The sequence below is a fragment of the Pelophylax lessonae genome (assembly GCF_965119305.1).
Source record: "Pelophylax lessonae genome assembly, chromosome: 3".
NCBI lineage: Eukaryota > Metazoa > Chordata > Amphibia > Anura > Ranidae > Pelophylax > Pelophylax lessonae.
In genome coordinates this window covers 685,728,323-685,740,819 of record NC_138770.1, presented here as the reverse complement: position 1 = coordinate 685,740,819, position 12,497 = coordinate 685,728,323, and the positions used below count along the sequence as shown (strand labels likewise).

Sequence of the window (12,497 nt, the reverse complement as noted above, 5' to 3'; positions counted from 1 at the left end):
GCTGCCCACTGCTGAGACAAGGTGAGGGGTGGAGATGGGACTCTCAGCAACTGCACAGCAAAGCGCAGGATCTGTAGAAAGAGTTCTGTCCTCCTCACTGCTGAGACAAGGTGAGGAGTGGAGATGGGACTCTCAGCAGCTGCACGGAGAAGTGCAGGATCTGTAGAAAGAGTTCTGTCCTCCTCACTGCTGCCCACTGCTGAGACAAGGTGAGGGGTGGACATGAGACTCTCAGCAGCTGCACAGGGAAGCGCAGGATCTTGAGAAGGAGTTCTGTCCTCACTGCTGAGACAAGGTGAGGGTTGGAGATGAGCCTCTCCGCAGCTGCACAGAGAAGTGCAGGATCTGGGGGAGGAGTTCTGTCCTCCTCACTGCTGAAACAGGGTGGGGCAGAGATGAGCCTCTCAGCAGCTGCATGGAGAAGTGCAGAATCTGGGGGAGGAGTTCTGTCCTCCTCACTGCTGCCCACTGTTGAGACAAGGTGGGGGGGGGGTGGAGATGAGGGGGTAGCTGCAATAGAGGTGCAAGGGCCACATGAAATGGTCTGGACTCAGCCTTGTGTTTGATACATGTGGCGTAGACAATAGCCAAAATTGACTGACATAGTTGCAGCCACTTGCAGTCTACTATACAGCAGGGCTTAGGTTGGCAGTGGAAGAAGCAGCACAAGAAGCCAATCAGTTGTGCAGCAATACATTGAGCATGCTAATAGGAGGAGAAAGTATAGAGATACCCCATGAGGCGTCTTTCACTGCCCAATCAGTGGCGAGAGGGAAATACAAAGTGTTTGGCAGGTAAAGCTGCCGCGGTGTTTGTATTTATCTGTTTGCCTGGAGTTCAGCTTTCACCGCCGCTCATAGATGTGCGTTCCAGCGATTTCCGCGTCTCACCACAATCTCTTCTTTCTGAAGATTGCTCCGGACATGAGACACAACCCACCCTGCAGTCAGACGCCCGCCACGGTCACAGTGTACGTCCGCTCTGCATCCAGACCCCCCCAGCAGAACAAACTTCTCATGAAGCGCTATAAAGAGGAAACGCACAACAGCACTGCTGCAAAACGGAGCCGAGGACTCTGCCTGATCATACAGCGCCAGGAGATGACCGCCTTCTTCCAGATGTTTGGTAACTCCTTCCATATTCCTTTCCTTCTTCCAGATGTTTGGTAACTCCCTCCATATTCCCTTCCTTCTTCCAGATGTTTGTTAACTCCCTCCATATTCCATTCCTTCTTCCAGATGCTTGGTAACTCCCTCCATATTCCATTCCTTCTTCCAGATGCTTGGTAACTCCCTCCATATTCCATTCCTTCTTCCAGATGTTTGGTAAATCCCTCCATATTCCCTTCCTTCTTCCAGATATTTGGTAACTCCCTCCATATTCCCTTCCTTCTTCCAGATGTTCGGTAACTCCCTCCATATTCCTTTCCTTCTTCCAGATGTTTGTTAACTCCCTCCATATTCCATTCCTTCTTCCAGATGCTTGGTAACTCCCTCCATATTCCATTCCTTCTTCCAGATGTTTGGTAAATCCCTCCATATTCCCTTCCTTCTTCCAGATATTTGGTAACTCCCTCCATATTCCCTTCCTTCTTCCAGATGTTCGGTAACTCCCTCCATATTCCATTCCTTCTTCCAGATGCTTGGTAGCTCCCTCCATATTCCATTCCTTCTTCCAGATGTTTGGTAAATCCCTCCATATTCCCTTCCTTCTTCCAGATGTTCGGTAACTCCCTCCATATTCCATTCCTTCTTCCAGATGCTTGGTAGCTCCCTCCATATTCCATTCCTTCTTCCAGATGTTCGGTAACTCCCTCCATATTCCATTCCTTCTTCCAGATGCTTGGTAGCTCCCTCCATATTCCATTCCTTCTTCCAGATGTTTGGTAACTCCCTCCATATTCCCTTCCTTCTTCCAGATATTTGGTAACTCCCTCCATATTCCCTTCCTTCTTCCAGATGTTTGGTAACTCCCTCCATATTCCATTCCTTCTTCCAGATGCTTGGTAACTCCCTCCATATTCCCTTCCTTCTTCCAGATGTTTGGTAACTTCCTCCATATTCCATTCCTTCTTCCAGATGTTTGGTAAATCCCTCCATATTCCCTTCCTTCTTCCAGATGTTTGGTAACTCCCTCCATATTCCATTCCTTCTTCCAGATGTTTAGTAACTCCCTCCATATTCCCTTCCTTCTTCCAGATGTTTGGTAACTCCCTCCATATTCCCTTCCTTCTTCCAGATGTTCAGTAACTCCCTCCATATTCCCTTCCTTCTTCCAGATGTTTGATAACTCCCTCCATATTCCATTCCTTCTTCCAGATGTTCGGTAACTCCCTCCATATTCCATTCCTTCTTCCAGATGTTTGGTAACTCCCTCCATATTCCATTCCTTCTTCCGGATCTTCGGTAACTCCCTCCATATTCCATTCCTTCTTCCAGATCTTCGGTAACTCCCTCCATATTCCTTTCCTTCCTCCAGATCTTCGGTAACTCCCTCCATATTCCTTTCCTTCTTCCAGATGTTCGGTAACTCCCTCCATATTCCTTTCCTTCTTCCAGATGTTCGGTAAATCCCTCCATATTCCTTTCCTTCTTCCAGATCTTCGGTAACTCCTTCCATATTCCTTTCCTTCTTCCAGATGTTCGGTAACTCCCTCCATATTCCTTTCCTTCTTCCAGATGTTCGGTAACTCCCTCCATATTCCTTTCCTTCTCCAGATCTTCGGTAACTCCCTCCATATTCCTTTCCTTCTTCCAGATCTTCGGTAACTCCCTCCATATTCCTTTCCTTCTTCCAGATCTTCGGTAACTCCCTCCATATTCCTTTCCTTCTTCCAGATCTTCGGTAACTCCTTCCATATTCCTTTCCTTCTTCCCAATTTTCAATAACTCCTTCCATATTCCTTTCCTTCTTCTAGATGTTCGGTAACTCCCTCCATATTCCTTTCCTTCTTCCAGATCCTCGGTAACTCCCTCCATTTTCCTTTCCTTCTTCCAGATCTTCGGTAACTCCCTCCATATTCCTTTCCTTCTTCCAGATCTTCGGTAACTCCCTCCATATTCCATTCCTTCTTCCAGATCTTCGGTAACTCCCTCCATTTTCCTTTCCTTCTTCCAGATGTTCGGTAACTCCCTCCATATTCCATTCCTTCTTCCAGATCTTCGGTAACTCCCTCCATATTCCTTTCCTTCTTCCAGATCTTCGGTAACTCCTTCCATATTCCTTTCCTTCTTCCAGATTTTCAATAACTCCTTCCATATTCCTTTCCTTCTTCTAGATGTTCGGTAACTCCCTCCATATTCCTTTCCTTCTTCCAGATCTTCGGTAACTCCTTCCATATTCCTTTCCTTCTTCCAGATGTTCGGTAACTCCCTCCATATTCCTTTCCTTCTTCCAGATCTTCGGTAACTCCCTCCATATTCCTTTCCTTCTTCCAGATCTTCGGTAACTCCCTCAATATTCCATTCCTTCTTCCAGATCTTCGGTAACTCCCTCCATTTTCCTTTCCTTCTTCCAGATGTTTGGTAACTCCCTCCATATTCCTTTCCTTCTTCCAGATCTTCAGTAACTCTCTCCATATTCCTTTCCTTCTTCCAGATGTTCGGTAACTCCCTCCATATTCCTTTCCTTCTTCCAGATCTTCGGTAACTCCCTCCATATTCCTTTCCTTCTTCCAGATCTTCGGTAACTCCCTCAATATTCCATTCCTTCTTCCAGATCTTCGGTAACTCCCTCCATTTTCCTTTCCTTCTTCCAGATGTTTGGTAACTCCCTCCATATTTCTTTCCTTCTTCCAGATCTTCGGTAACTCCCTCCATATTCCTTTCCTTCTTCCAGATCTTCGGTAACTCCCTCCATTTTCCATTCCTTCTTCCAGATGTTCGGTAACTCCCTCCATATTCCATTCCTTCTTCCAGATGTTTGGTAACTCCCTCCATATTCCCTTCCTTCTTCCAGATGTTTGGTAACTCCCTAAATATTCCCTTCCTTCTTCCAGATGTTTGGTAACTCCCTCCATATTCCATTCCTTCTTCCAGATGTTCGGTAACTCCCTCCATATTCCATTCCTTCTTCCGGATCTTCGGTAACTCCCTCCATATTCCATTCCTTCTTCCAGATGTTTAGTAACTCCCTCCATATTCCCTTCCTTCTTCCAGATGTTTGGTAACTCCCTCCATATTCCATTCCTTCTTCCAGATCTTCGGTAACTCCCTCCATTTTCCTTTCCTTCTTCCAGATGTTTGGTAACTCCCTCCTTATTCCTTTCCTTCTTCCAGATCTTCAGTAACTCTCTCCATATTCCTTTCCTTCTTCCAGATGTTTGGTAACTCCCTCCATATTTCTTTCCTTCTTCCAGATCTTCGGTAACTCCCTAAATATTCCCTTCCTTCTTCCAGATGTTTGGTAACTCCCTCCATATTCCCTTCCTTCTTCCAGATGTTTGGTAACTCCCTCCATATTCCCTTCCTTCTTCCAGATGTTCAGTAACTCCCTCCATATTCCCTTCCTTCTTCCAGATGTTTGATAACTCCCTCCATATTCCATTCCTTCTTCCAGATGTTCGGTAACTCCCTCCATATTCCATTCCTTCTTCCAGATGTTTGGTAACTCCCTCCATATTCCATTCCTTCTTCCGGATCTTCGGTAACTCCCTCCATATTCCATTCCTTCTTCCAGATCTTCGGTAACTCCCTCCATATTCCTTTCCTTCCTCCAGATCTTCGGTAACTCCCTCCATATTCCTTTCCTTCTTCCAGATGTTCGGTAACTCCCTCCATATTCCTTTCCTTCTTCCAGATGTTCGGTAAATCCCTCCATATTCCTTTATTTCTTCCAGATGTTTGGTAACTCCCTCCATATTCCTTTCCTTCTTCCAGATGTTCGGTAACTCCCTCCATATTCCTTTCCTTCTTCCAGATCTTCGGTAACTCCTTCCATATTCCTTTCCTTCTTCCAGATGTTCGGTAACTCCCTCCATATTCCTTTCCTTCTTCCAGATGTTCGGTAACTCCCTCCATATTCCTTTCCTTCTTCCAGATCTTCGGTAACTCCCTCCATATTCCTTTCCTTCTTCCAGATCTTCGGTAACTCCCTCCATATTCCTTTCCTTCTTCCAGATCTTCGGTAACTCCCTCCATATTCCTTTCCTTCTTCCAGATCTTCGGTAACTCCTTCCATATTCCTTTCATTCTTCCCAATTTTCAATAATTCCTTCCATATTCCTTTCCTTCTTCTAGATGTTCGGTAACTCCCTCCATATTCCTTTCCTTCTTCCAGATCTTCGGTAACTCCCTCCATTTTCCTTTCCTTCTTCCAGATCTTCGGTAACTCCCTCCATATTCCTTTCCTTCTTCCAGATCTTCGGTAACTCCCTCCATATTCCATTCCTTCTTCCAGATCTTCGTTAACTCCCTCCATTTTCCTTTCCTTCTTCCAGATGTTCGGTAACTCCCTCCATATTCCATTCCTTCTTCCAGATCTTCGGTAACTCCCTCCATATTCCTTTCCTTCTTCCAGATCTTCGGTAACTCCTTCCATATTCCTTTCCTTCTTCCAGATTTTCAATAACTCCTTCCATATTCCTTTCCTTCTTCTAGATGTTCGGTAACTCCCTCCATATTCCTTTCCTTCTTCCAGATCTTCGGTAACTCCTTCCATATTCCTTTCCTTCTTCCAGATGTTCGGTAACTCCCTCCATATTCCTTTCCTTCTTCCAGATCTTCGGTAACTCCCTCCATATTCCTTTCCTTCTTCCAGATGTTCGGTAACTCCCTCCATATTCCATTCCTTCTTCCAGATCTTCGGTAACTCCCTCCATTTTCCTTTCCTTCTTCCAGATGTTTGGTAACTCCCTCCATATTCCTTTCCTTCTTCCAGATCTTCAGTAACTCTCTCCATATTCCTTTCCTTCTTCCAGATGTTTGGTAACTCCCTCCATATTTCTTTCCTTCAACCAGATCTTCGGTAACTCCCTCCATATTCCTTTCCTTCTTCCAGATCTTCGGTAACTCCCTCCATTTTCCATTCCTTCTTCCAGATGTTCGGTAACTCCCTCCATATTCCATTCCTTCTTCCAGATGTTTGGTAACTCCCTCCATATTCCCTTCCTTCTTCCAGATGTTTGGTAACTCCCTAAATATTCCCTTCCTTCTTCCAGATGTTTGGTAACTCCCTCCATATTCCATTCCTTCTTCCAGATGTTCGGTAACTCCCTCCATATTCCATTCCTTCTTCCGGATCTTCGGTAACTCCCTCCATATTCCATTCCTTCTTCCAGATCTTCGGTAACTCCCTCCATATTCCTTTCCTTCTTCCAGATGTTCGGTAACTCCCTCCATATTCCTTTCCTTCTTCCAGATGTTCGGTAACTCCCTCCATATTACTTTCCTTCTTCCAGATCTTCGGTAACTCCCTCCATATTCCTTTCCTTCTTCCAGATGTTCGGTAACTCCCTCCATATTCCTTTCCTTCTTCCAGATCTTCGGTAACTCCCTCCATATTCCTTTCCTTCTTCCAGATGTTCGGTAACTCCCTCCATATTCCTTTCCTTCTTCCAGATGTTCGGTAACTCCCTCCATATTACTTTCCTTCTTCCAGATCTTCGGTAACTCCCTCCATATTCCTTTCCTTCTTCCAGATGTTCGGTAACTCCCTCCATATTCCTTTCCTTCTTCCAGATGTTCGGTAACTCCCTCCATATTCCTTTCCTTCTTCCAGATGTTCGGTAACTCCCTCCATATTCCTTTCCTTCTTCCAGATCTTCGGTAACTCCTTCCATATTCCATTCCTTCTTCCAGATGTTCGGTAACTCCCTCCATATTCCTTTCCTTCTTCCAGATGTTCGGTAACTCCCTCCATATTCCTTTCCTTCTTCCGGATCTTCGGTAACTCCCTCCATATTCCATTCCTTCTTCTAGATGTTCGGTAACTCCCTCCATATTCCTTTCCTTCTTCCAGATCTTCGGTAACTCCCTCCATATTCCATTCCTTCTTCTAGATGTTCGGTAACTCCTTTCATATTCCTTTCCTTCTTCTAGATGTTCGGTAACTCCCTCCATATTCCATTCCTTCTTCAAGATGTTCGGTAACTCCCTCCATGTTCCTTTCCTTCTTCTAGATCTTCGGTAACTCCCTCCATATTCCTTTCCTTCACCCTGAGAGGGGGCTTTTTGCCCAATGCACAGGTAGGGGTTGTACCAGAGCTGGGACAGATAGGAAGGTAGGAGAAAGCACAGATGTGAGAAAGTTTTTTTGGGATTTTTTTTTTGGGGGGGCCGGGGTGGGGTGGTGAGGGCTGTGGAGGCAGGTGGGAGAATGGGAGCAGAGCGCACTCCTGAACGCCGCACTCTGTACTCAGCGCACTCCTGAGCCCCGCACTCCGTACCCAGCGCATGCCAAAACTAAGTACGCAACCCCGCACTCTGTACCCAGCGCACTCCTGAACTCCGCACTCAGGAGTGCGCTGGGTACGGAGTTCGGAGTTCAGGAGTGCGCTGAGTACGGAGTGCGGAGTTCAGGAGTGCGCTGTACCCAGTACCCAGCTGGTGCGCTGGGTACGGAGTGCGGAGTTCAGGAGTGTGCTGGGTATAGATTGCGGAATTCAGGAGTGCGCTGGGTACGGAGTGCGGAGTTCAGGAGTGCGCTGGGTACAGAGTGCGGCGTTCAGGAGTGCGCTCTGCTCCCATTCTCTGGGTGCGGAGTTCAGAAGTGCGCTGGGTACGGAGTGTGGAGTTCAGGAGTGCGCTGGGTACAGAGTGCGGTGTTCAGGAGTGTGCTGGGTACGGAGTGCGGAGTTCAGGAGTGCGCTGGGTACAGAGTGCGGAGTTCAGGAGTTCACTGGGTACAGAGTGCGGAGTTCAGGAGTGCGCTGGGTATAGATTGCGGAATTCAGGAGTGCGCTGGGTACGGAGTGCGGAGTTCAGGAGTGCGCTGGGTACAGAGTGCGGAGTTCAGGAGTTCACTGGGTACGGAGTGCGGAGTTCAGGAGTGCGCTGGGTATAGATTGCGGAATTCAGGAGTGCGCTGGGTACGGAGTGCGGAGTTCAGGAGTGCGCTGGGTACAGAGTGCGGAGTTCAGGAGTGCGCTGGGTACAGAGTGCGGAATTCAGGAGTGCGCTGGGTACAGAGTGCGGAGTTCAGAAGTGTGGTGGGTACAGAGTGCGGAGTTCAGGAGTGCACTGGGTAGGAAGTGCAGGGTTGCATACGGAGTTTTGGCGTACGCTGGGTATGGAGTGGGGGGCTCAGGAGTGCGCTCTGCTCCCATTCTCCCACCTGCCTCCCCAGGTTCTGAGGAGAGAAAGCAGGAGACTGGCCGGTCGGCCGGGCATGCGCTCAGCTCAATCAGCCGGCACCGCTAGAAGGACAGAGGGAGCCTCAGATGTCTGCTTGGAGACCGGCCAGCCGCACATGCGCTCAAACAAAGGTGGCGCCAGAGGATGTATTTGCTTGCGAGACCTTGCGAGACAGCGACAAAGAGGTGGAAGGCAGCTGCTGCTACGCAGGCCACATGAAAAGGCCTGGCGGACGGATTCGGCCCGCGGGCCTTGTGTTTGCCACCCGTGCCCTAGGCTCACACTTAACATAATTGTTATTTAACCACTTACCGACTATCAGCAGGTCGGCTCTGTCCCGCGAAACGATGTAACTGTACATCGCTATGGGGGGACCCTGAGCGGAGGGGCATGCACCATGGGGGATGCTGATCTGCGGGTTCAGCGGCCGCGATTGCCGCTGGGCACCCACGATTGCTCCTCGTGGGGACAGAACGGCTGTCTGCCATTGTAAACACAGCAGATCGTTGTTCTCTCCGTGATGAACACAGGGATCCTCCTATTTAGGAACACAGGTCTCTGTGTTCATGCAGCAAGCCCATCCCCCACACAGTTAGAAAACACCCACTAGGGACACATTTAACCCTTTGATCACCCCTGGTGTTAACCCCTTCTCTGCCAGTGTCATTATTACAGTGACAGTGCATATTTTTAGCACTGATTACTGTAGTAATGTCACTGGTCCCCCAAAAGTGTCAAAAATGTCAGTTAGGGGTCCGATCTGTCCGCCGCAATGTCGCAGTCCCGCTAAAAATCGCAGATTGCCGCCATTACTAGTAAAAAAAGTAAATAAATAAAAATTACATAAATCTTTCCTCTAGTTAGTAGACGCGATAACTTTTGCGCAAATCAATAAAAATACGCTTATTGCGATTTTTTTTTTTTTTTTTGCCAAAAATATGTAGCAGAATGCAAATTGGCCTAAAATGATGAAAAAATTTGATTTTTTTAATTTTTTAGTGTCAATAAATTTTTATTGGAGTTTCAATATAGGAAAGAAACAGATTGTATAAATGTCAAGAAAATTGCATGACTCGCAGGTCAGCATAACAGAGGAAAACAGGTAATAAATTGCGTGACCACATGTAAATTATGCAAAAAAAAAAACGTTCATTATACATCATGGTTATCTGTCTGTGGGGAGCGCGGTCCCAACTCGCATCCGCCCGTGCCCTGGCCCCGAATCTCTCAAGGTGGCGGGGAAGACCAGGGCCTGAACGAAGCGCAACCAGCTAAGACTGGGGGAAGCCACGCCCTCTCTTCTTACATATACATTCAGGTGTGAGAGCGCATGAGGTCTCCGCCTTCAAACTGACGGGTTAAATAAGGGGGGAACGGGGAGAGAGGAAAAAAAAAGGGGGGGAGGGGAAGGGAGTACACAGTCATGACTAATAGGAGGTGAATTGGGACGTCCAGGGTTCCCAGAGTTTAGCACATAGATGGAGTCTGTTCTCGGAGGAGGCAAACATCCTCTCATACGAGGCATGCGTGCGGATGATTTGGATAGTCTAGTGTTTTCCAGTGGCGTAAGATCGTCAGGCGGGCCACCAGCAAAATGTGGGCTAGAACCGTCCTGAGTCTGAAGTGCACTTTCTCGATCCCCAGAGAGCATAGTGCCATAGCTGGGGACAGAGGAAGAGTGATTCCTAGCGTTTGGTGAATGAGGAAGAAGATTTTGTTCCAGAAAGCAGTCAATTTCGGGCATTCCCAGAGCATATGGATCAACGATCCAGTGAGTCCGCATCCTCTCCAGCAGTGAGAGGACACCTGCGGAGAGAATCTAGCAATTGGGCATCTTGTGGCCAAAATTACGTATTGCACTTTATTTTTCATCTAATTAGTACCACATCTGAATGCAATTAATTGGCCTCTATAAATGTCTGTGCACTTCCTTCCACCGCTAGCTCTGAGGAAACTGGCTTGGCACCAGTGAAACATGTCAGCGTAGACGTCATCAGCTTGTCTCCAATTGAATTTTGACCATCGTGTCCATCGGGCACCGTACGGCTGGATCTTATCCGTTCCCCCGCCCCCTACATCCGGCGTGATGTCGGGCTGCCATCGACGTTCCTGCTCCCGCCATAGGGAAGCGTGCAGAGGGGAGCCAGACACGGGGAACGCCTTTGCCGGAGTGCACCGTCTACAGGTCATTTGGGTCAACATCTCCCGTGAAGACTTCCATGGCTTACACTCCAGGATGGTAACTCACTATCTCTCCTATAACAGTCTCTTTATTTGATATGGTTTGAGAGAACTCATTATCCACACAACGCTGGGTTTACCTGAGAGTTTGTGTACATCAGCAAATCGCATCTGCCTGCCATTCAGTTACCAACTACTCGGCTCTTGTTGATTCCAGGTTCTTCATATAGGAACCTATATTACTCACATCCATTCACCCCTGGTGGTGAGCTCTTAGGGCTCTTTCACACGGGCGATCCGATCAGATCCGCCTGTCAGTTTTTTAGGCGGATCTGATCGGATCCTCCATGCCGCTTTATGGGGCAGCGGGTGTCAGCGGAGACACCTCCGCTGACACCCGCTGCCATCCGCATCCGATCCTGTGCTTGAAATCTGGACGGATGGAAACCCTATTTTTCCATCCGTTCAGTAATCGGATCGGATCTGATGAGAGCGGACAAGCGGTCCGCTCTCATCCGATCCCCCATAGAGGGCAGCGGGGGCTGTGACACCTCCCTCTCCGCTCTGCAAGCGGAGACGGAGCTGTCATCCGCCCGGCTCAGCGGGGATCGCGGATCGATCCCCGCTGAGCAACACGGATCCGCCTACGGAGGCTGACCGTGTGAAAGAGCCCTTACTTGAGGAATTACATCGGCTGAACTGTATACGGGCAGTACTTATGTGATTGATTCTTTGACCCTGGGATTGCTTGATCTTATTCACCCTTCTGGTTTATGTAACCTGATATCCCTCATCATCATCATCATTATGATTATTATCATCAGCATTACCATCTAATTATCTTTGGAAGCTCATTTATCCAACCCGGGTTGATGTTTTTCATTTGGATGATATTGTGTTTTTAATCTGATTTTACTTATGTTATGTCACACCTTATTACACTGATTTTGATACCTTGCATTGGCACATGTGCCCAATAAAGTTTATTTTTGTTTAATTTGCATAACGGTGTCCTTAGTTGACTCTTTCTCTGGGGGGATTCTTGTTCTCTCCCTGCCCTGTTTTTTTACAGTACTGCTCTGTCAACGGCCACCTGTTGTGAATCTGGATTTCACCAATTTTTTGGTGCTCCCGTTCACTGGGGCCTGTGGGTATATGCTTGAATGAAGACATTGTGTTGCCCTCCCTGTGTCCCAAGCCTAAGCATCCTAAAGAAGTTGCCTTGCACTCTCTGAATGTGGTTCGGGCAATAGGGTGTATCTGGCATCTACAGAATGTTTTAGGAAATCAGACTCACTATTTGTCCTCACGGATGGACCTCGCAAGGGACTGGCTGCTTCTGCTGTGACCATTTCCAGATGGATCAGACAAACTGTGGATCAGGCTTATTCTATTAAGGGTCAGGTTCCTCCTTTCCCTGTCAAGGCTCATTCTACTGGGGCACTCAGTGCCTCCTGGGCCTTCCGTCATCAGGCATCAGTGATGCAGGTTTGCAGGCGGCTACCTGGTCGTCTGTACTCACATTCACAAAGTTTTATAAAGTGGATGTGTTGGCATCTGCGGATGCTTCCTTTGGCCCCAAAGTTTTGCAGGCTGCTGTTTAGAGGACTTGTCCTTTTTGAGGGTGTTTTTTTTTTTAAGGTGAGCTCCAGTTGTTGACAGTTGAGCTCCTAGTTACTTGGTTGGCTACGTTTAGACCCCGTTCACACTGGGGCGACGCTACTTTCCCGGGGCGACCTCACAGGTCGCGGTGCGCAGCTCGCACCGCGACCTCGGAGCGGCCAGCACGGACTTCATATCATTGAAGTCAATGCAGGTCGCTCCAGGTCGCCCCAAAGAAGCTCCGGGCCCTTTTTCTAAGTCGGAGCGACTTGTGTCGCTCCTATTAGAACAGGTCCACAGCTTCTCTATGGCAGGCGACCTGTCAGGCGACCAGGTCACCTGACAGGTCGCCCCAGTGTGAACGGGCTCTTAGCCTTCGGAATATTTGTTTTTTTTTGCTGTGTCCACCCCTCATGTTTGACA

At 48.0% G+C, this 12,497-nt stretch overlaps 1 protein-coding gene across 1 annotated transcript in view; it reads left to right on the top strand.

Annotated features, from left to right (window-relative positions):
* Nucleotides 1-923: 923 nt before the first annotated feature.
* The window catches only part of SPDYA (speedy/RINGO cell cycle regulator family member A), a gene marked incomplete at its 5' end in the record, with an annotated part of 62,177 nt that continues 50,603 nt past the window's right edge, over nt 924-12,497 (top strand). The window contains one exon of the mRNA XM_082249314.1: nt 924-1,125. Within this exon, the coding sequence (XP_082105440.1) occupies nt 924-1,125 (202 nt within the window). The remainder of the gene's footprint in view (nt 1,126-12,497) is intronic.